This window comes from Pipistrellus kuhlii, unplaced genomic scaffold, assembly GCF_014108245.1.
Source record: "Pipistrellus kuhlii isolate mPipKuh1 unplaced genomic scaffold, mPipKuh1.p scaffold_m20_p_3, whole genome shotgun sequence".
Taxonomy (NCBI): domain Eukaryota; kingdom Metazoa; phylum Chordata; class Mammalia; order Chiroptera; family Vespertilionidae; genus Pipistrellus; species Pipistrellus kuhlii.
In genome coordinates, this window is record NW_023425529.1 from 108350555 (window position 1) to 108373688 (window position 23134).

At 41.3% G+C, this 23134-nt stretch overlaps 2 protein-coding genes across 3 annotated transcripts in view; one reads left to right on the forward strand and one right to left on the reverse strand.

Annotated features, from left to right (window-relative positions):
- Window positions 1-23134, forward strand: part of RCBTB1 (RCC1 and BTB domain containing protein 1) — a 90369-nt gene that overhangs the window by 43135 nt on the left and 24100 nt on the right. The window lies entirely within an intron of this gene.
- Window positions 1970-23134, reverse strand: part of LOC118730016 (histone-lysine N-methyltransferase SETDB2) — a 94372-nt gene continuing 73207 nt past the window's right edge. The window contains exons 14-21 of one of the 2 annotated variants that reach the window (XM_045588654.1): window positions 20455-20585; window positions 11629-11672; window positions 11384-11452; window positions 9191-9255; window positions 7168-7234; window positions 6381-6512; window positions 4557-4628; window positions 1970-2484 (exon numbers count right to left, since the gene is read on the reverse strand). In XM_045588654.1, coding sequence (XP_045444610.1) covers window positions 2318-2484; window positions 4557-4628; window positions 6381-6512; window positions 7168-7234; window positions 9191-9255; window positions 11384-11452; window positions 11629-11672; window positions 20455-20585 — 747 coding nt within the window. In that variant the 3' untranslated portion in view covers window positions 1970-2317. Of the gene's footprint in view, window positions 2485-4556; window positions 4629-6380; window positions 6513-7167; window positions 7235-9190; window positions 9256-11383; window positions 11453-11628; window positions 11673-20454; window positions 20586-23134 lie in introns of those variants that run through there. The other variant, XR_006742942.1, reaches the window with a different exon arrangement.

Consider the following 23134-nt stretch of genomic DNA (forward strand, 5'->3'; position numbering starts at 1 on the left):
TGGACAAGAGCCTTAAGGAGGCAGTCAGGTAGGCGTCATCCTTACTGCGTGCAGCGCAGGCTCAGAGCAGGTTACCTCTGGCGAATCCTGAACACGGGAGTATTTATTTTTGATAGCCTTCTAGTTCTTTGTGTAAGTTATTTTTTTTAAATTGAAAATAGGCTTATTTTCTTTCTTTTTTTTTAATATATATTTTATTGATTTTTTTACAGAGAGGAAGGGAGAGAGATAGAGAGCTAGAAACGTTGATGAGAGAGAAACACCAACCAGCTGCCTCTTGCACACCCCCTACCAGGGATGTGCCCACAACCAATGTACATGCCCCTGACTGGAATAGAACCTGGGACCCTTCAGTCCGCAGACCGACGCTCTACCACTGAGCCAAACCGGTTTCGGCTGTGTAAGTTATTTTTGTAGATAGCTTATAACCTTGAGTATATATCATATATAGCAAACCTGTCATATCTTTACAGACACCTGTAACCTTGAGTATCATATCTATACAGGCACCTGGCATCAATATCAGCGTATCAGTTCCTTATGTTAGATTGGCTAGCTTGCAAGGTCAGACACTTAAGTTTATCTTTTCTATTCAAGCAAAAAAACAAAGTTATTTTATAGTCTGAAAATAGCAGAGGGGCAGCAAAAAGAGCAGAACTCTAAAATAGCAGTTTCGAAGAGCAGTTTTTCCAAAAGAGGGATTGTTAGTGCGCTGCTTTATCAGGGGCAGAAGCGGAGTTAGTTGCCATGTAGACCAGGGGAAACTTGATGCAATGGGCCTGGTATGGAGTCTTGGCTATTAGTTTAAGTCCCCCAGTGATTCTGATGTGCAGGTTTGAAAACCGCTGGCTTTGGTTTTGTCCCTCAGGTAAGAATGACGTGGACTAGGTTTGTCTTTACAACAGGTATGGACCCATTCTCTTTCGCCTACATCGTATTCTCTGAACAGATATTTTTTGAGTACTTATTTCATTCCAGGCATCATGCTGAGACTTAGATCAAACTCATTTTGAAATGTAGCATTAATGCCCTGGCCAATCTGGCTCAGTGGATATAGTCTCCTGCGTTCAATTCTGGTCATGGGCATACCTCATTTGCAGCTTGGCTCTGATCAGGGTGCATGTGGGAGGCAACCAATTGATGTCTCTCTCTCTCTCCCCCCCCCCCCCCCCCCCTCTCTCTCTCTCTCTCTCTCTCTCTCTCTCTCTCTCTCTCTCTCTCTCTCTCGCATGGATGTTTCTCTCTCTGTTTCTCCCCCTCCCTTCCACTCTAAGAAATCAATGGAAAATACCTTGGATGAGAATTAACAATAATAAGAAAAGTAGCATTATTGTGAATTAGGATACTATAGTAAAAAATCAGAAATGTGAATGTAAGGTTGAGAAAAATCATAACTATCATTTTTTTTTCATCCTTGCATATTCTCACTGATATTCTTATTCAGAGTCCAATATTAAATTTCAATATTTATTTTGAAGATGATGTATGTCCATGTGTTGACCGTCGCTGAAAATAAATTTAAAAAGCAGACTTTGTGACAAGACAACAGGCAAATTTGGTACAAATAAGATAAAATATTCAAATTTATTATATCTAAGAGGCATTATGGGCTAAAAATAGTCTCAAAAGATAAAAACCGTGTATGTATTCATTGAACATTTATGGAGCATGCGGGAAGCAAACAGAACAGGAGTTCCTGCCCTCAGAACCTACCCTCCACCAGGGTGGGGTGGGACACAGTGGGTGATACTGGGAGGGGTATGAAGGAAAAGCACTCTCAGATGGAGTGAGTGGGAGACCCTGTGTGATAAGATCTGCAGAGGGAGCAGTAGGAAGAAGGCAAAAGAGCGGCTAAGACTTCACAACAGGATATGCACACGGCCCTGGGGCTAGGGGCACCTGGTGTGTTACTGGAACAACCCAGATCAGTGGTCGCCAACTGGCGGTCTGCAGACACTGGTGGCCCCTGAGGTCCAAAAGGTTGGTGACCGCTGACGATCACTGGAGTGTGTGTGGGGGGGGGGGGGGGGCATGTGTCCGCGGAAGCAGGGAAGGGTTTAGTTCACAGGTTGGGAGATATGGGAGGTTGATCCAATTTACTGAAGTAGAACCTGAGAAACATTTTGTCAGAGAGAAGAGGCAGAAGTGAGATAATAAGAGGGAGGCAGTAAATACCCGGTTGGGCATGTACCGGTTTGAGCTGGTGAGGATCAAAGCATGCAGACTGGAGAGACACGAGACCTTGTGCTAGAGATGAGTGGCTTTCACAGCCCGGCTCTAGTGCTCAGCCTGCTTGCAACTATGCCCAATTTTTGGCTTAGGAAAAGGTAACTCTTAAAGGAGACGAAGATGCTGAAGCACAATTTGACCTTGGTCTGTTTTCTTGAACAGAGCGCAACGTTTGTTTTAAGTCCTGAAGTAGCTCAATCTCTTGCTTCGTCTGCTGCCATTTTTCTTCAAATTGCTGAATGGTAGTCTCTAATGCTGTGTATGATAAGGAGAAATAAAATTATTTCAGGTTATTCAGTAGTTGTATAAAAATGTATGTCTAGCCCCTTCTATTTGCAGGAGCATGGTACATGGTGCTGTGCCCCAAGGAAAGACTCGAGGATCTTGGGAGGAGGAACTGGTTCTTTTAGGTCTTTGCTTCCTCCTCTAATTCAGGATAGAGCTCTAGTATTTTATTGCACCTAAAGCTGGTCAGTAAATCTTTAAGTTTTTGTACAATTTATAGCATTAAAAGACCCTCTGTGTATCTTCGAAAACTCGAAAGCAGCCACTGTATAAGCTACATGCTGCACTATGTTACAATATCAAGGATGAGGGCAAGTCTTTCATAAACATGCATCCGATTTTTAATGTTAAAAGCTTTTGATTTTATTTAGAAATAGAAAGGCTTTTAATGTGGAAATTTAGGAAGATTACTCAGTGGCAATGTCATTTAAAAAAAAAAAAACACCTCAAAACTGAAGAATATTAACCTCAGAACACCTATCTACTTGTAGTTAACTTTCTGGAACATCAGAAAGGCTAAGTTAAGCCAGAGTCTTTATTAGTTGGGTGTCAAAAGTTAAAGCCTTTGCCCTGGTCAGGTAGCAGCTCAGTTGGTGATAGTGTTATCCCAATGCACCAAGGTTGCAGGTTCGATCCCCAGTCAGGGCACATACAAGAAGCAAACAATAATGCATAAATAAGTGGAACAAGTTGATGTTTCTCTCTATTTACCCTTTCTCTCTGTCTCTCAAATCCATCAATAATTTTTTTAAAGTTAAGCCTTTTAAATCGTTTCTAATGAGATTCCAAATAGTGTCTCCTCCTAGTGCCCCGCCCCACAAATACTACATTGTAACCTATATACTCCCACTCACCCACCCAAGTAGTGACCTATATTATGTTCCAAAGATGTAACCTTTTATACAAAAAATAAAAAATAAACAGTGAAAGTCTCCTATAAAATAAAGCTTTTTAGAAAAAGATTTAAAAGGCTGCTTAAAAAAAATCCCATTAGCAGTATACAGACATTCTCCAGAGACTGTCAAAAGATAACACTATTTTTGGTAGATTTTAAGAAATATTTTTTCTGTTGATTATAAATGTAATACAAAATTCAAATAGAAACATGTAACATGAAAACAAAAATGAGAAAAGCTTGTGTATATTGAGACAGTGGAATGAGCTACCTGATAATGTTTTCTCCACAGGGAAAATGTATTGTCCTAATACCATGTGCTGGAGAGACAAATACACACAACTTCAAAGAAGCCATTTGCAAAAACTCCGTGTGACTCTGGCCCCCCTTCCCACTGGGCTGTGCAGTGCCCCCTCCCAGCTGTGTGCGGCAGCCGTGGGGAGAAGTCAGGTCAGACTCACAAGTGAAAACTTAGCCTGTTTTGAAGGCATCTTAAACAATGGCAAAAGGACCTACTCAATAAATGGTTGATATTTTACAGAAAAGTTGTCTCTGCCCTCACAAGATTTTTTCTTTTTCAAAAATTTCTTAGCTATTCTTGCTCATTTTTTTTCTCTCATAAGCTTTAGAGTTGATCTAAGTTGGCCAGTGGATTTGCAGATTAATGTTGGGAAAATTAAAATATGTATACATCATACCAAGTGAGAGGGAGACAAATGGCAGACGGTTCATCTGTACCTGCTGATTTCTGAACATGGTGCCTAAATATTCTACCATTTTGCAATTATTTTTTGTTTCTACACAAAGAACTACTATATATAGGTTAGAGATGGAAAATACAGAGAAAACACAAACCCAGCCACCTACAGATAAATATTGTTTCCATTTGGGTGCAGTTTTTCTGTGTGCACGTGTGTCTGTGTATTTACATATTTTTTCCTGTGCGTGTGAGAGGTCATACTATTTCTGGTGTTGCTTTTTCATTTAATAAAACTGTGTCTAATATGTAATACTTTCAACAATAAAGAATCACCAAAAATAAAGCGGTGTCCATTGAAATATGACTTTTATCACCTGAATAGTATGACATTATTTCAGTATATGTGATAAATATTTGTAAACTTGGCTGCTTAATTCTAACTCATACCTTTTTGAAAATTTACAAATGCATCTTCAAACAATCTACAGTCAAAAAGTGAAGTCCCGATTTCTTCATAGTCTGAAGGGAGAAAAACATTGTTTTCATTTAAATATTTTATGTAGGCAGAAACACCTCACAAAATAACCCTCCAAAATTAAAAGTAAACAGAGCAGTTATCTACTGGGAACTTGTTAGAAATGCAAATTCTTGACACCTCTCCTGATCAGAACCTCCAGGGGGGAGGCCCAGCTCCCTGTGACTCAGCAAGCCCTCCAGGTCAGAGGTCGCCAGCCTTTGGGACCTCACGGACCTCCAGTGGTCTGCAGACCACCGGTTGGCGACCACTGCTCCAAGTGATTCTGAGGGGCATGCTCAAGTTTGAGAAGTGCTTGGTCTAAAGAATAAACAAATAAAAGAATGCAATGAATGAGCTTTAAGATATGTTTGCTCTTAATTTCATTTGTTGATTTGGTTCTATAGAAAATAATCCCTTTCAAATACCTGTTTTGTATTATTGCTTAAAATATAGACTATCAAGCTTTTTCTTTTAAAATAGCTATATTTACACTGAGTAGCCAGATTATTATGATCTCTGAATGCATAATAATCTGGCCACTCAGTGTATATGTATATATATCTACACTAATAAAAGAGAAACATGCAAGTAACCATCACTCTGTTACGACCAACAGCCAATCGGGGGAATATGCAAATTAGAAGGAGAAAGATGGCTGCTACCCAGCTGCTCCAGGCATGGAGTGGCCGGGTAGGGCAGGATGCCTGCTATGAGAGGGAGGGCAGGGGGTGAAGGGATTTACAGGAGCAGCACTCTGGCCACAGCAAAGATGAAGATTGCAGACTCCAGAGTCTGCATTGAAGATGAAGATGGCAGACTCTGGCCACAGTCTGCAGCGAAGATGGCAGACTCCAGCCAGGGTCTGCAACAAAGACGAAGGCAGCAGACTCTGGCCGGTACCTGCAGCAAAGTGCCAGAGGAAAACCAGTGCTGGAAGCCAGGGGAAGGAAGGCCTATTGCACGAATCTCTTCATGCAGAGGGCCTCTAGTATATATATATTAGAGGCCCAGTGCATAAATTCGTGCATGGGTGGGGTCCAGCTAGCCTGGCCAGGGGTGTGTGACATGTGTGGTTGGTTGGCCTGCCTGCTGGCCGAACTCCTGGTCAAGGGGGCAATTTGCATATTAGCCTTTTATTATATAGTATACACACTGAGTGGCCAGATTATTATGAGTTCAGAGATCATAATAATCTGGCGACTCAGTGTATAAAGTTTTTATACTCATAGGAGAGATGATAAGAAGGCTAAATGGCTATATACCTGCACAAAGCTTTCCAAAGAGTTCCTAATAAAAAGTCACATTTAAACTAAGAACAGTAAAATTACTTCTATACTTTAAACTTGAACATACTAAAAAAGACACGTGGTTTACTAAGGAACAGAATTTGAGTCAAATCAAAACTAACAATGCCATTCTCAGATCTTAGCAACAAGTGTGCTCATCTGTGGGGGTGGATGTGTGACTGAGTTGAGTTCTGAAGTGCCCATCTTTTGCTGGTCATTCTCAGCAAGTACTTGAAAAACCTTCATGGCATCAGGGTATGTTTTACAAAATTAATGAATTTGTGAATTACCCACATCCTGTAGATTTGTAAAAGACAGGAGATCTGGAACAATGGATTTTATTAAAGAATGAGATAAAGGAAAATAACATTTCAGATAGAAAATGTGTACAGGTTTTGTTTTGTTTTGTTTTGTTTTATATGTATGTCTGTGAGAAGTCTCTATATAGGAATTTTGCTATTTTAGTACCTGATTCTGAAATATTCTCTTCCACGAGTCTTTCCTGAATCAAATTAAGTTTTTGTAATATTTCTTCAAATAAATCATTAATAAGTCCAGCTTCCTTACATTTCTTGAGAAAAGCAACTTTCATAATTGCATCTAAGAATAAGAAAAACATTTTAGAAGGAAACAGTGTTAGGGAAACTGTTATAAATCACTTTATAGTCGTCTTAAGACCTTGCCCTAGTGGTAGATGAGCATAATTAGTTAAGATAACACATACAGTACCTTTAGGTTTTCTACTAATTGTAATTTTATCAGACCTCATTTTTTCTAGCTGAAACAATGAAATGTTATGAAAATCTGAAAAACTTTGTTTAGAATAATTATATGAATCAAGACAATGTTCTAAAATTTAGTTTCAACTCCTTTGCGATGACAGCCTCTGTTATTTGTCTGTCTCGGCGACTGTTGTTATGGAACATCTGTCGCTTCAGAACAGAAAGCTACAGTACGGCTCCCGGGGAGCAGGCAGTCAGTGTGAGGGGGCACATCACTGTAGTCCAAGCTCACACTGCCCATCCTCCTCATCAGAAAGAATATCTTTTCAGTACTCAGGAGCGATGGACTGTCCCAACCTGTTACTTTGATCTGCTGGGATTATGATCAAAAAGATCGTTAAGACAAAGTATTTTATTATAAATTAGTTATTACAGGTTTAGAAGAATAAAGTGGAATACCAACTTTGAAACACGACTCATCTTTTTTGTAAGTACTGTATGTCATCTTTGTTACAGAAAAACGTATAGCAAACCTGTGTGATTGCCATCCTCCTCTTCCATCTGTTTTTCGGACTTGTTTTCTGTTAATAGCTTAGGTACCTAGAAGGACAGAAAAATCAAATTTACTTTATATTGATTTTACTGTCGGCATTGAATTGAAACAGAAATTCTGGGGTTAAATAGGACAGGTTTAGGAAATTTTGGAAATGAAGGGGACCATGGAGGAAGCACTGGGCTGCAAAGCAGCAGAAGGTAAATTTCCGTAGAATGAGGGAGCTGGAAACAGCGAAAGGTCTATATTTACAAAATAAAGAGAAGGAAGCCCTTCATCCAGAGGGAGAAGAAGAAATCCCAAAGGAAACAGGAAACCAGTAAGGAAGGGAAGAGAACCTCACATGTCCCAAAGGTTCAACCTGTGAGCCCAGGAGTTACCATAGTAACCAGGCTAAGGGAATAGTGACCAATCAGAGGGATATCAGGGCACCAGGCTCTGCAGCCTTTATAAGCCAGAGGAAAAGGAGCTCACTGGGACCCTTTCTCCCTCCCCACATGAGAGGCTGTACTTGCTCTTCAGTAACTCTCCACCTTTGCTATACCACCTCCTGTCCGTGCATTCATCCTTTGACTCCAGCGGACAAAAACTCCGGGTTCCAGTCCAAAAATCTGTCTCAGTGAGAAGGCTAACCCCTATTTTGTAAAACGGTTTTGAGTTCACTGCTATTTTTTAGAAGGCCTCTTATTCTCAAAACAAAACAAAACAAAAAAAACCCTTTGTTTTCCAGCCTGTTCCAGCCTGCTTGAATAAGGAGGAAGATAAACGTAGTTGTCTGACCTTGTAGGCCCATACGCTCAATGCCATGCCAGGTGTATTTTTAATTGGATAGAACTGTATTGTTTTCAAGGCCAGTAGCGAGCTAACCACTAAGTGAACATAGTATTGGCTCTTTAATAAAAAGGGAAGTTCTGCTTGTAGCCTTGCTTTTGAATTCATTTTCTCTAAGCCCACCGCAGTGAATAAAGTGTGACTCCAAAATCTCTGAGCATTGCTTGATTTATTGCAGTTCTCTATAACAGCCGAATGTTGTATAAAATGAAACCAATCTTTTTTGTATAATTCAATGATATGCTTATGGTGAAAATCATGCCCCATATTCATCTGTTGATGTAAATATCATGTATTTTTGCTTTTTATGACAAAACATCAAGAGTTGTGATGAGTACCTCTTATATAAACAGGAGAAAGGTGAAGGTTGCTGATATGACCTGGTGCATAAAAAACAGTATGAAATCCCCAAAACATTTTCATATGCTTTATACACAGCAGCAATCCACAAAATTTTAAGTTATAAATTAAGTCAAGTATGGAGTATGCAGCTGGGAAATACTTGGCTAGGTAAGGATGCTTGACTTTACCTCTAATCATTTTAAGATCATAAGCACTATATGGATTCAGATTCTTCTTACTAATTTGATACCAGGAGTGAGGTCCTCCCTCCCCTCAACTGGTGGGCGGAGTTATGACATTACTGGCAGCTGCCACAGAGACATCCCCAAGACATTGAACCACCAATCAGTGTGTGTCAAATGCACAGGGGCCCATCCTTTCTTGTTCCCTTCCCTTAAAAGGATTCTACACATACACACACACACACACACACACACACACACACACACACGCACACGCACACTGCTGTTTCTCCTTGACCCTCCGTTTCTCTGCGGAAGCAGCCTGGTTGGGTCCCTTCTCCTCTTCCTCCTACTCTAATCCTAATTTCTCTACCTCTGTAACGAATCTCGCTAGTTACTGCGGAATAAACCTCCCTTTTAGTATATCTGGGATTCTGGCTCCTGTTTCCTGTACATCAAACCAGGGATGTGTTACAGGAGCTATGGGGCTGTCACACCCTGAATTATGTGCTTATACTCAATACAGTCTAACTTCTCTTTAATATTCATTTCATTAAGGTTCTATCTTTTCACCTGAAATCCGGAATGGTTAAAATGAGAACTTTGTAAGAAGAAACTTAAAGCTATAATAAAATTAAGTCAAAGTACCTGTAGATTAATGCTTGTTGAGTGATCTTTCTTCTTTCGTTTCCTTTGTACTCCTGAAAAATGAGCTGAAAATATAAATCATGTAGAAATCAGAATCCACAAAGGAAAAGACTGATGCTTGATTACATAAAATGTAAAACTCTTACATGCCAAAAGTGATTACAAAGTCAAAAGATATGGCAAACTTAGACTAAATGTTTGCAACACCTATGATAAAAGGCCAATTTAAAAATATAAAAAGATCTCCTAAGTCAATACAAAAAAAGACACTGGAGTAGAAAAATGGGCAAATTGGCCTTCTGGGGGGAGAGTGCATTGAGTAGGAAAACAGATTGGGTGACAGTAAAATAAATATAATTGATCAAAATATAGGGGAATACACTCAGTCTCACTCAGAGATACAAAGTAAAACAGTGACCAAGATGAAGTGCTCAGTATCTAATGTTTGTAAGGATTTGGGTAATTATGTACTGCTGGTGCAGCCTCTTTGGAAGATAATTAGCCAATAGTTAGTTTCATTTTTTATACTCTTTGATCCAGCAATCTACTTAAAGGAAGTTTTCCTAATAGCATAGTACATATAATAAATGCACAAAGTTGAATGGAGAAAAATGCTAACTACCGTATTAACTGTGGTAGAAAAACTGGAAGTAACCTGAATGCCCATCATCATACAGAGACTAGTTCAGTTGTTGTTCAGTTATGTGACTGAATAATATACACAATGAAACACTATGCAGCCTTTTAAAAGTGAGGCAGATCCACTTGTGCTGACATGGAAGGATCTCAAGGATATTAAGTGAAAAAGCAAAGTACAGTAGAAGGTAAGTTTGTATACAACAGACAGTTTTGGGAAGAACTAAAAAAAAAATCTTCTGGGGAGAAGATTCACTGTCAGTGTTATAATCTGCTTTTTAAAACTAATAGATTATTGTTACCTTTCCTGAATAAACAGTAATTGATGACAGGGTTTTTCATAGTAATTCTTAATAAGTTAAAAGAGTAATGTTTTCAACCAAAAAAAAAAAAAAATTAAAGGATATTGGACTGAAATGGCATTTTGTTCTGAACAGCTTATTTTATGCACACCCAGCTGTTCCTATGCAGCGAACTTTACATCGTTAGCCCACCCTCATTAGGCCCTAAACTGTGGCCAATGCTTACTACATACGAGGCGTACCAAGTTCCGACTAGCAACACACGTTTTAAAATATGTAAATTTAGGATTTCTTATTCTTCTTGCCCAAAATATCAATCCATTATTTTTTTTAAAAGGTACCAAAACAGGAATTTTTAGGGGTGAACAAAACAGGTTTTAGGAAATTGAGGGGACCATGGAGGAAGCACTGGGCTGCAGAGCAGCAGAAGGTATTTCCATGGACTAGGGAAGCTGAAAAGCTGCAAGGTCCATCTCCATGGAATGAGGGCGCTGGGACAGCAGAAGGCCTACATTTACAAAACACAGGGCGGGAAGCTCCTCATCCGGAAGTAGAAGAAAGCCCAAAGGGAACAGGAAAACAATAAGGAAGGGGACGGGGAGGGAGCACAGGAGTCACTATAGTAACCAGTCCAAGGGAATAGTGGCCAATCAGAGGGGCCATCCAGGCACCAGGCTCCGCAGCCTTCATAAGCCAGAGGGAAAAGGAACTCAGTGGGACCCCTCCCCCTCCCCACGTGGGAGTCTGTACTTGTTTTTTTTTTTTTAACAAATTTCCACCTTTGCTATACCACTTTCTGTCCTGGATTCATTCAGCTCCAGCGGGCAAGGAAACCGGGACATCCTGCCTGGGGAACCTGCGTGTTCCAGCCAGAAATTCTGCTTCAGTGATGACTCAAAAATGAGGGCAACAATATTGTTTGGATAAAATGAAGTTGGCATGACACAGAATTGAGCTTTTTCCAAGTAGGTCCTGACTGCAGTCCACAAGGAGCATTCCAGATTCAGTGCTAGACAGACACTGCTTTTCCCAGCAGTACACGGGAACCATTCGTGAATGAATATCCATCTCATCCTCCATTCAGCCAGGGTCCAATTTTAGAAAACTGCTAACCATTAATTAGAACTGAAATGCTAACCATGCATTCTTAGGACAATTTCATTTGGGGGCTTTGCAGCACTTTATCAATTTTATCTACAAAAACTCTGATATTCTTTTGGAAGAGAAGCAGTCACAAACAGGCAGAGCTTTTTACCTTGTGATACAGTCTTCTGAATGCAGTGAGGATGGGAGATGGGAAACAAAGGCTGTACAGAGAGTAGACCTAGTTCACAAAAAACAAAGTACATTATATTACACACTGTACAAAGAAAATTTTATATGTAAAATTTTTAATTCAGAAATTTTTAATTCAGTGAGGCTAGTAAATCAGGTTACTTCATGTCTTACCTAAATTATCACTTTTCTTTAAACCCACAATACTGAATTTTAGAGACTTACCAGATTGAGTTTCTCTTGATGGAGCATGTTCTTTGCAAAACACTCTGAAAATAAGCAATTTGAAAGAATTGTTAAATATTTTTACTTACACTTTTAAAATGTTATGCCTATTTTCTTATGATTTAAAAAGGAATTAAACTATCTTTATAATGGTATTGCCCTAAATATTTGTTAAAGAAAAATGCTGTTTGAGACTTCGGGTCAAGATGGCAGTATAGGTAGATGCTGTGCTGGCCTCCTCTCAAGACCACATCAAATTTACAACTACATTATAGAACCATGCCTGAGAATCACCTGAAAGTCTTAGATGAACAAAACTATAAGGATATAAAGTAAAAGCCATGTCAAGGCTGGTAGGAGAGGCAGAGATGTGTGTGGCTACTAAGAACTGGGAGGGATATCTTGGCTGTGGAGGCCCCCACTGAGGAATGAGGGACCTTGGCTGCACACCAGACTCCTAGCCCAGAAACCAGTGCCACAGCCTGGCTGTGGCATCAGCAGGGACCCCGTCTGGGAGAGGGAGGGCTGTTGTAAGACCTCCTAAAAGACCTGAGTGCAGTCTCACAAACACCCTACGTTCCAGAGAAGGGAAAGAAGCTTGAAAAGTGCCAGGGACATATGTGGGGGAACTAGTCTGGCTTCAAGCAAGACCTGGAGAGGTAGCTCTCTCAGGACAGAAGTGCCATCAGGCACCATTGTTCTGCTATTGACTCCTCCCCACATACAACCTGCAGGCGCTGGTGGACACAAAATCTGAGTCAACTTGGCTAACTGAGTTCACCTTGGCCTGGTGATTCCCCGAGACCCCACCCCACCCAATTCCCACACCACCCAAACACCTTTCAGAGGCAAATCCACACAAGCTCTGTAATTTCCTAAAATTTCGGAAAGATCCACAAACCCCAAATGAACACCAGCTGGCCTCAGCTTTCCATGCTCCTCTTGCTCAGTCCCAAGCCTGGAGCTAGTAGAAGCCTCACTTCACAGCATAACCACTCTTCACTCCCAGCACAGGCAGCTACCAGACACAGATCAGTTTGCAGCTCCTACCAGGTGGCCTCAGGCCTAACAGCAGCTGACCTTGGCCTGCACAGGAGCCTCTCCTAAGAGACCCTGGAACCAACATACCTGGGGACTGGCTTTAGACCATACCAGAACACCACCAATTAGTGCCACAAATGACACACCAATAGTGGTCCCAGCAGGCATCAGAGCCCTGCTAAAGTAAACCCTATGTGGGTCAGCCCCTGCACAACAGCTTTGCTGTAGTCACAGCCAGTCCTCACAATTTGCCAGCCTGAGGACCAATCCTACCCAAGGATGTGCCAACAGCAGTCAAGGTTCAACTCAATGGAAGGGCACATACAACCCACAGAGGGACACGACCGGAGCACCCAGTTCAAGCGAACAGGGAGACTATGCCACTGGCTCCACATAAGGCCACTCTGCCCAGACTGGGAGACATAGCAGCTCTCACTACTACATAGAAACAAACACAAGGAGGCAGCCAAAATGAGAAAACAAAGAAACATGTCCCAAATGAAAGAACAGAACAAAATTCCAGGAAAAGAATTAAACAAAATGGAGGCAAGCGATCTGCCAGATGCAGAGTTCAAAATAATGGTTATAAGAATGCTCAATCAACTCAGGGGAAGAGTAGATGGTATCAGTGAGATGTTCAACAAAGATATGAGAAGCTTTAAAAAAAGGAGGTAGAAAATACAAAGAACCAGTCAGACATAAACTATACAAGAACTGAAATGAAAACTACATTATAATAGATGAAATCAGATTAGATGAAGTAGAGGATTAAATCAGTGATATGGAAGACAAAGTAGCAGAACAGCAAAAAGAAAAAAATAATTAAAAAAAATGAAAATAGTGTAAGAGACTTCTGGGACAACATAAAATGTAATGATATTCACAGCACAGCAGTACCAGAAAGATAATAGACATCCAAGTCTAGCAAGTGCAGAGAGTCCAAAAAAAGATGAACCCAAAGAGGCCCACACCAAGATGCATACTTAAAATACCAAAGGGTAAAAGGGGATATCTATGACTCTTTCAATGATAAAGATAAATAAAATAAAACTTGAGGCCTGATACATGAAATGTGTGCATGGGTAGGGCTGGCAATTAGGGACGATCTGGGCCTTCTGGCTGCCGGCCAGGGCCTTCCTTCGTCCCAAGCTGCTCATGGTAATCACAAACCAAAAGCCTACAAAAGATATACAAGAAATAAAGAGAAGGAATCAAACACAACACTACTGAAAGTCATCGACATACAAGAGAGTAAGAGAATAAGAAAGGAACAGAGAAGAATTACAAAACTAATCAGAAAATAATAAAATGGCAATACCTATATGCCTTGCAATAATTACTTTAAATAAACAGATTAAATACTCCATCAAAAGACAATGAATAGTTTCCTCAAAAAATTTAATATGGACCTCCCATTTGACATAGTGGTTCCACTTCCAGGAATATATCCTAAGAAACCAAAACCAATCAGAAAGAATATGCATTATTATGTTGATAGCAGTGCAATTCACAATAGCTAAGATCTGGAAACAGCTCAATAGATGAGTGGATAAAAAAGTTGTGGGGGAGAGAAACCAAGATGGCGGCATAGGGTAGACACCCGAATGCAGCCTACCACAACAACTTTGAATTTAGAACTGGAAACAGAAGAAGCATTGTCCTGAAGCGCCGGACGGCTAGCTAAGAGGAGGCTCTGCCATCTGGGAAGGAGAGAGAAGGAGCACTGAACCTCAGGTACTGTGAAGGTGCGGAGAACTATGCGCGTGAAAAGGCGGCTGCCCAACTTCACTGCTGGCTTGCTTGTGGAGCGCAGAGAGGGCAGGCTGAGTTCGCTACTGGCTTACTCCACGTGCGCAGAGAGGGTGGACAGCTAATGCGCGGCTAGCTTTCTTGTTCGGGAGGAAAATAGAACCACCCTATTGCTCTGATAGACGGCCCCAGACAGGGAGAGGCCAGTCTGTCAGGCAGTGGGCAGAGATCTCTCGGAAGTGTGTGAAGCCAGTGGCCATTACTGCGGGACTCAGAAACCAGACCCTCGTAGGGAGGGGCTGACTAAAGCTTGTCTGCACCACCTGAGATTGCCCCATCTAAGCTGAGCACAGAAGCCCTTCCAGTGGCTAGCTTTCTTGTTCACCGTGAATCCAAAGCTTGTCTGTGCCTATACCAAAGAGGTGCACGCGCTTAGAACCAATCTTGTGGGATTCACCAAAGCTTGGCTGTGCCACCCTGAGACTCCACCCCATTCAAGCGGAATACAGAAACCTTCCTAGCTGAGACTCTTCAGATCCTCATAGCCAATTGGCTTGGAGATCAACGCTTCCCAGTGATACCAACAACAAGCAAGGCTTAACAACAAGACTGCACACACAGCCCACAAAGGGCTACACCAAGACTGTCCACCTCAGGTAACTGGGAGGCTGATCCACTGAACCTTAGCACACAAAGCCACCCTACCAACTCAGGGAAGCTGTGAAAATGCTGAGACAAGGAAACAGATCACAAACGAAAAAAAATGGAGGACAAGAAGCAACTGGATATAGAGTTCAAAACCATGGTTATAAGGTTTTTCAAGAATTTCCTAGAAAAGGCTGATAAAATAAACGAGACCTATGAGGATATGAAAAGGGATCGACTAGAAATAATACATTGTCTGAAATAAAAAATATTATACAGAGTCCTAAAAACAGAATGGAAGATTGCAAGAATCAAGTCAAAGATTTGGAACACAAAGAGCCAGAGGACACTCCTCCACAGAAGCAAGAAGATAAGAGAATCCAGAAAGTTGAAGATAGTGTAAGAAACCTCTGGGACAATTTCAAACGAACCAACATCAGAATTATGGGGGTCCCAGAAGATGAGAGAGAGCAAGATATTGAAAACATACTGAAAGCAATAGTGGCAGAAAACTTCCCCCACCTGGAGAAAGAAATAGACTTACAAGTCCAGGAAGCCCGCAGAACCCCAAACAAAAGGAATCCAAAGAGGACCACACCAAGACACATCATAATTAAAATTCCAAGAGCAAAAGACAAAGAGAGAATATTAAAAGCAGCAAGAGAAAAGCAGGTAGTTACCTATAAAGGAACACCCATACGATTGTCAGCTGATTTCTCAACAGAAACCATGCAGGCCAGACGGGAATGGCAAGAAATATTCAAGGTGATGAATAGCAAGAACCTACAGTCAAAAATACTCTACCCAGCAAAGCTATCACTCAGAATCGAAGGCCAGATAAAGAGCTTCACAAATAAAAAAAAGGTAAAGGAGTTCATCACCGCCAAACCAGAATTACATGAATTGCTGAAAGGGGTTCTTTAGGAGGAGGGAGAAGATATAGATAAAAATTATGATCAACAAATACGTAACTATCAACAAGTGAAACTAAAAGCCAAGAGAATTAAAAAACCTGATGAACAATATTAACTAGTGAATATAATAGACTCAGAGGTATAGAAGGGGAGTGAACTGATGATTCTCGGGGAAAAGAGGAGTGGGGGATGCAGAAAGAGCCTGAACAAAACTGTGCACCTATGGATGAGGACAATGGGGGGTGTCAGAGGGTGAGGTGGGAACTTGGTGGAAGGGAGCAATGGAGAGGAAAACAATGAGGAACATTTATAATAATATGAACAAGAAAGATTTATTTAAAAATAAATAAATAAAGCCCCCCCCCCCCCCAAAAAAAGTTCTGGTACATTTACACGATGGAATACTATGCAGCAGTAAAAATAGAAGGATCTCTTACCCTTTGAGTCAGCATGGAGGGGAATGGAGAATATTATGCTAAGTGAAATAAGCCAATTAAGAGAAAGACAAGTATCACATGGTCTTACTCATATGTTGAATCTAATGAACAAAATAAACTGAAGAACAAAATAGATCCAGAGACAGAAACATGGAACAGACTGTCCAGCCTCAGAGGGAAGATGGGGTTGGAGGGGTGGTGGGAAGAGATTAACCAAAGAACTTATATGCATAACCCACGGACACTGACAATAGTGTGGTGAAGGCCTGGGGCAGGGGGCGGATGTGTGCTAAAAGGGGTCCAAGGGGGGGAAATGGGGACATCTATGATACTTTCAACAATAAAGATCAATTTTTAAAAGACAATGGATAAAGAAGTTGTGGTACATACATAATGAAAAAGTACTCAGCCATAAAGATAATGAAATCTTACCATTTGCAACAACATGGATGAACCCAGAGGGTATTATGCTAAGTGAAATAAGTCAGACGAGAAAGACAAATACAGATTTCACTTATATGTGGACTCTAAAGAACAAAATAAATGAACAAACAAAATAGAAAAAGACTCATAGATACTGAGAACAAACTGATGGTTGCCAGATGAGAGTGGAGCTGGGGGCTGGAGAAGGTGAAGTGATTAAGAAGTAGAAAACAGTAGGTACAAAACAGTCACTGGGGCATGAAGTACAGCATTGGGAAATAGTCAATAGTCAATAATATTGTAATAACTATAAAGGTGCCAGGTGGGTGAAAAACTTTCTGAAGGAATCACTTCATAAATTATATAAATGTCTAATCACTATGCTATATACCTGTAACTAATATATTGAACATCAACTATAATTGAAAAAAATTTAAAGTTAAGCAAAAAAACAAAAACAAACTTGTTCAAACTGTGTAAGTTACTGACCACATCAAGTACAGATGGAGCCTCTGCCAGATGTTCGCCATGCTCTTGGCCTCAGAAAGATCAGTATGCTAGCGGAGGGTTTAGCGCTACTAGATAATCTGAACAATGCTAGTTTTATAGAGCAATCAGTAGGTTTTTACTGAATAAAGACACCCAAGGACTCAATATCTAAGATGCACAAAATTTTATCTACGTACGAAGTTCTGATTTTCAACAATAAATAGCACAAAACTGCATGTATTAATTTGGGTAGCACAGTTTTCAAACTCTATAGGCATCTCCACTAAATTTTATATTTGAACTGCATGGATCTAGAATTGATCAGTGCCTTAGAAGAAGGTAGCAAAGCTATGAAGAAGAAATGATGAATTTTAAATGAATTTTAGGATAGGCAAGCAGCAGGCTCGCCATACCTGTTTTTTAATTTTAATTTTATTTTATGTATTTTATTGATTTTGTACAGAGAGAAAGGGAGGGAGATAGAGAGCTAGAAACATCGATGAGAGTGAGTCATCGATCAGCTGCCTCTTGCACACCCCCTACTGGGGATATGCCCGCAACCAAAGTACATGCCCTTGACCGGAATCGAACCCAGGACCCTTCAGTCCCCAAGCCAAACCGGTATCAGCAGAAATGATGAATTTTAATGATCTGCTAAAGCCGCATTTTCTTCCCATCCTCTCTTCCTCCTCATCCTCTGCCTACATCTCCTTCCTTCCCTATGGTGCTGACCCCTAAGATGCCTATGGGAATGAATAAATTCCTCCTGTCTCAGACCAGTTCCCCTCTCCTCCATTTAGTTTTCCCAGCCACCTCTTCTCCCAGACAAAATTAATCTCCTCACCCTTTGGATTCTGGTGAGCACTTTCATCTGCCAGGTAGTTAAAAATATTTTTTAATATGAAAATTTTCAAACATATATAAATGTGGAGGAGATATGATGAACCCTCATGCCCCAACCATCATTCAATTTCACTTAACATCATTAATCATCAGGGAAATGCAAATCAAAATCACAATAAGATATCACCTCACACCTGTCAGGATGGCTACTGTCAAAAAGACTAGAAATAAGAAGTGTTGGTCAGGATGTGGAAAAACCTTGTGCACTACTGGTGGAAATGTAAATTGATGCAGCCATTATGGAAAACAGCATGGAATTTCCTCAAAAAATTAAAAATAGAACTACATACAATCCATTTCTGGGTATTTATCTGAAGAAAACAAAAACACTAATTCAAACTATATGCACCCCTATGTTCATTACAACTTTATTTACAACTAGAGGCCCGGTGCACAAAATTCATGCACGAGGGAGGGGCTGGGGTGTTCCTCAGCCCAGCCTGCACCCTCTCCAATCTGGGACTCCTTGAAGGATGTAAACGGGCAGTCGGACATCCCTCTCACAATCCAGGACTGCTGGCTCCCAACTGCTCGCTCGCCTGCCTGCCTGCCTGATTGCCCCTAACCACTCCCATGCCAGTCTGATCAACACCTAACTGCTCCCCTGCTGGCCCGATTGCCCCTAACTGCCCTTCCCTGTCAGCCTGATAGCCCCTAACTATCCTCCCCTGCAGGCTTGGTTGCCCCTAACTGCCCTCCTCTGCTGGCCTGGTCATCCCAACTGCCCTCCCTATAAGGCTGGGTTCCCCCTCCCAAATTGTCCTCCCCGGCTGGCCTGGTTGCCCCCAACTACCCTCCCTTGAATGCCTGGTTGCCCCCACTGCCCCTCCATTGCTAGCCTGATTGCCCCCTACTGCCCTCCCTTGCAGGCCTGATACCTCCCAATTGCCCTCCTCTACTGGCCTGATCACCCACAAGTGCCCTCCCCTACCAGCCATCTTGTGTCCACATGGGGGCAGCCATATTTGATCACATGGGGGGCAGCCATCTTGTGTGTCGGAGTGATGGTCAATTTTCATATTTCCTCTTCATTATATAGTATAGCCAAGATATGAAAACAACTTAAGTAGCCTGAACCAATTTTTTTAACAGTTGGCTTACCCTTTTGTTTTCACTAAATTGTATAATTATTTAACTGAAGTGAAACTTCTCATCAAAAAGAAGCTCAAGTTTCTCCCTGGATAAAAAAAAATATAATTCGATTGAACTTGAACTATGCCTTATTGGGCCCTGGCCAGTGTGGCTTAGTTGACTGGAGCATTGTCTCAAACATTGTCTCATACAAAAGTCATGGGTTCGGTTCCCAGTGAGTTCACATACCTGGGTTTCAGATTCGGTCCCAGGTTGGGACATGTACAAGAGGCAGCCAATTGATGTTTCTCTCTCACATTTATATTTTGCTCTCTCTCTCTTTCATTTTCTCTCTAAAATTGATGAGCATGTCCACTGGTGAGGATTGGGGGGGGGGGGGCGGGGAAGAAATATGCCTTATTGGGTTAAAATTAACATTTAAAGAATTATTGACAACATAAAGCAAGATTTAAAAGTCAAAAGCAATACAAACAAGGTAAGTTTCTTCAAGAACTGAAAGACTGATTACTGTATTTGCTGCACAGTTTATCATTTTTAGAAGTTATTTATAGGTATGATAGTGGTGACCATGGTGGGAAAAGATATTTCCTTTCCTGTGTGTAGGAAAAAGCAAATGTGAACTGGCTCCCAGTCCCATGGCTACTACCCATTATGTAGGTCACTCATGCCACTGTGACAACCAATGCTTTCCACCAGAGAAGAAGGGATGTAGGAAGATTACAACCAAAACCAAAACCCTACTTATTTTCTTCTCATGAAATATGGAGAAGGTGTTGTGAAGTCAGACTCCCAACAAGGGACCCCAAACTAAGTTCTTACTTGGAAATAATTAGCATAAAATTAGTTTTAAAAATCTCTTTGTGCCCTAGCCAGTGTGGCTCAGTTGGTTCGAGTGTTGTCCTGGACACTGAAAGGTTGAAGGTTTGATTACCCAATCAGGACACATACCTAGATTGCGGGTTCGATCCGCAGTGTCTCACATCAATGTTTCTTTCTCTCTCTCCAACTCTCCCCCTCACCCCTCTCTCTAAAAAATAAAAATAAATAAACATCTCCTCGAGTGAGAATCTTAAACCATTCCTTATTTCATTCCAGTCCCCCAAATGTGGCTCTAAAACTGTTTTATCACATACTTATAAATTCCTCCAGATGCATTGTGTAGAACTGCATGGTCATTCTTGGCACAGAAAAAGTGGTAATTCTTGGAACAGGATTTTTTATCACATCCCACGGTGGCTCCTTTTTCATCACAAAATGTGCATCTCTACAGAAGAATAGATATTACTGAGTAAGCACCTGTTTTCATCATCTTTCTTAAAATTTAAAATTAAGCATGCTATTAAATATTATTTTTAAGTCAGCAACACTAATGTCTTGATGTATAATATTACTTACATTTGGCTGGTTAGCTAACTAGAACACTTGGCACAGACTGTTTTATAATAATCTCTGGCTCGTTTGGCTCAGTGCATAGAACACTGGCCTGCGGACTGAAGGTCCTGGGTTCGATTCTAATCAAGGGCACCATCCTGGGTTGCAGGCTTGATCCCCAGTGGTGGGGCGGAGTGTGTGCAGGAAGCAGCTGATCAATGATCATCTCCCATCATGAATGTTTCTATATCTCTCTCCCTCTCCCTTCCTCTCTGAAATCAATAAATATATATAGTAACAGCAGAAAAGCTTTTTTGTTTTAAAAAAAACTAACCTCAAAAAACAAAATTGGCCGAGACCGGTTTGGCTCAATGGATAGAGCGTCGGCTTGGGGACTGAAGGGTCCTGGGTTCGATTCCGGTCAAGGGCATGTACCTTGGTTGCGGGCATATCCCCAGTAGGGGGTGTGCAAGAGGCAGCTGATTGATGACTCTCTCTCATCGATGTTTCTAACTCTCTATCTCTCTCCATTCCTCTCTGTACAAAATCAATAAAATATATTTTTTAAAAAAAATTGTCCAGCTCTAAGCACTGGGTCCTGTTACAGACACAGAGTCTGGCTGGAGCAGCTAGCTCCTGGTTGTGCAACTAAGAGCTGTGTGGTCTCCAGCCAGTCACTTCCTCTCTCTTGGACCCAGATTTCTCCCTGTTTATAACAAGGCCTGTTTTACAGATTGTGTGATAAGGAAAGGCCTCTAAGGAGGTGATGTATTAGATGTGAATAGTAAGAGTTCTTAGCATGCAAACAACTCAACCAGGGGGAAGGACATTCTAAGCAGAAGGCATTATGTTCTGGCAGCAAGAATGCGTTTCCCGGTTGACAAGCTTTCTGGAAGGATGGGGCAGAGCTGCAGGGGTGGGGGGATGAGGGAAGGAGGCACGGGGCGGGGTGGGGGGGGGGAGACAGGAGGGGCGCTGGTGATGTTGGAGCAGAGAGGAGGGTAAGGAAGAGTCTGGGATAAGACCCAAGGTGTAGCAGGGGCTGTGCCATATAGGGCTTATAATATGCCAGAGTAAAGAGTTGGGATTTTATCCTCATGCAAGAGGAGCATAAACTGAGCAATATTTTTATGACACTATGCTGGCTGCTGTGTGGAGAATGGGCTAGGCTAGGGTAAGGATGGGCAGGAGAGAAAGCAAGACTAATATCAGTAACCGTCCAAAAGAGGCAGACCAACGACTTCACTACAGTGATCAGTGACACACACAGAGAAGTGGAGGACACAGGTGGTACTGATGGCCTGATGCCCCAGGGAGGGGAGAGAGGGAGGGAGAGAGAGGAGAGAGAGACAGAGACAGAGATAGGTGTGGTGAACAACTGGAAATGTTTGATCAAATATAGCAGCTAATTTTTTAAAATTAATTCTTTATTGCTCAGATTATTACAATTGTTTCTCCTTCCCCCCCTCCCCCCCTTTGCTCCCTTCCACCTGGTTCCCCCCACCCCCGGACCTCCTCCTCCCATTGTCCTCATCCATAGGTGTATGATTTTAATCCACTCTCTTCCTGCACCCCCACACCCCTTTCCCCCTGATAATGATCAATCCACTCCATTTCTTTGCCCCTGATTCTATTATATTCACCAGTTTATTCTGTTCCTCAGATTTTTAATTCATTTGATTTTCTAGATTCACTTGTTGATATATATGTATTTGTTGATCATAATTTTTATCTTTTTTTTCTTCTTTCTCTTTTTAGGAATACCTTTCAGCATTTCATATAATACTGGTTTGGTGATGATGAACTCCTTTAGCTTTTTCTTATCTGTGAAGCTCTTTATCTGCCCTTCAATTCTGAATGTAACTTTGTTGGATACAGTAATCTTGGTTGTAGGTTCTCGCTATTCATCACTTTGAATATTTCTTGCCACTGCCTTCTGGCCTGTATAGTTTCTTTCTTTCTTTTCTTTTCTTTTTTTTTAAGATAAAATCCAGGTTCTTTTGTTTTTTTGTTTTTTGTTTTTTTAAATATATTTTATTGATTTTTTACAGGGAGGAAGGGAGAGAGTTAGAGAGTTAGAAACATCGATGAGAGAGAATCATTGATCAGCTGCCTCTTGCACACCCCCAACTGGGGATATGCCTGCAACCAAGGTACATGCCCTTGACCGGAATTGATCCTGGGACCCTTCAGTCTGCAGGCCGATGCTCTATCCATTGAGCTAAACCCGTCTCGACATGGCCTGCATAGTTTCTGTTGAGAAATCAGCTGACAGTTGTATGGGTGCTCCCTTATAGGTAACAAACTGCTTTTCTCTTGCTGCTTGTAAGATATTCTCTTTGTCTTTTGCCCTTGGCATTTTAATTATGATGTGTCTTGGTGTGGTCCTCTTTTGATTCCTCTTGTTTGGGGTTCTGTGCACTTCCTGGACTTGTAAATCTA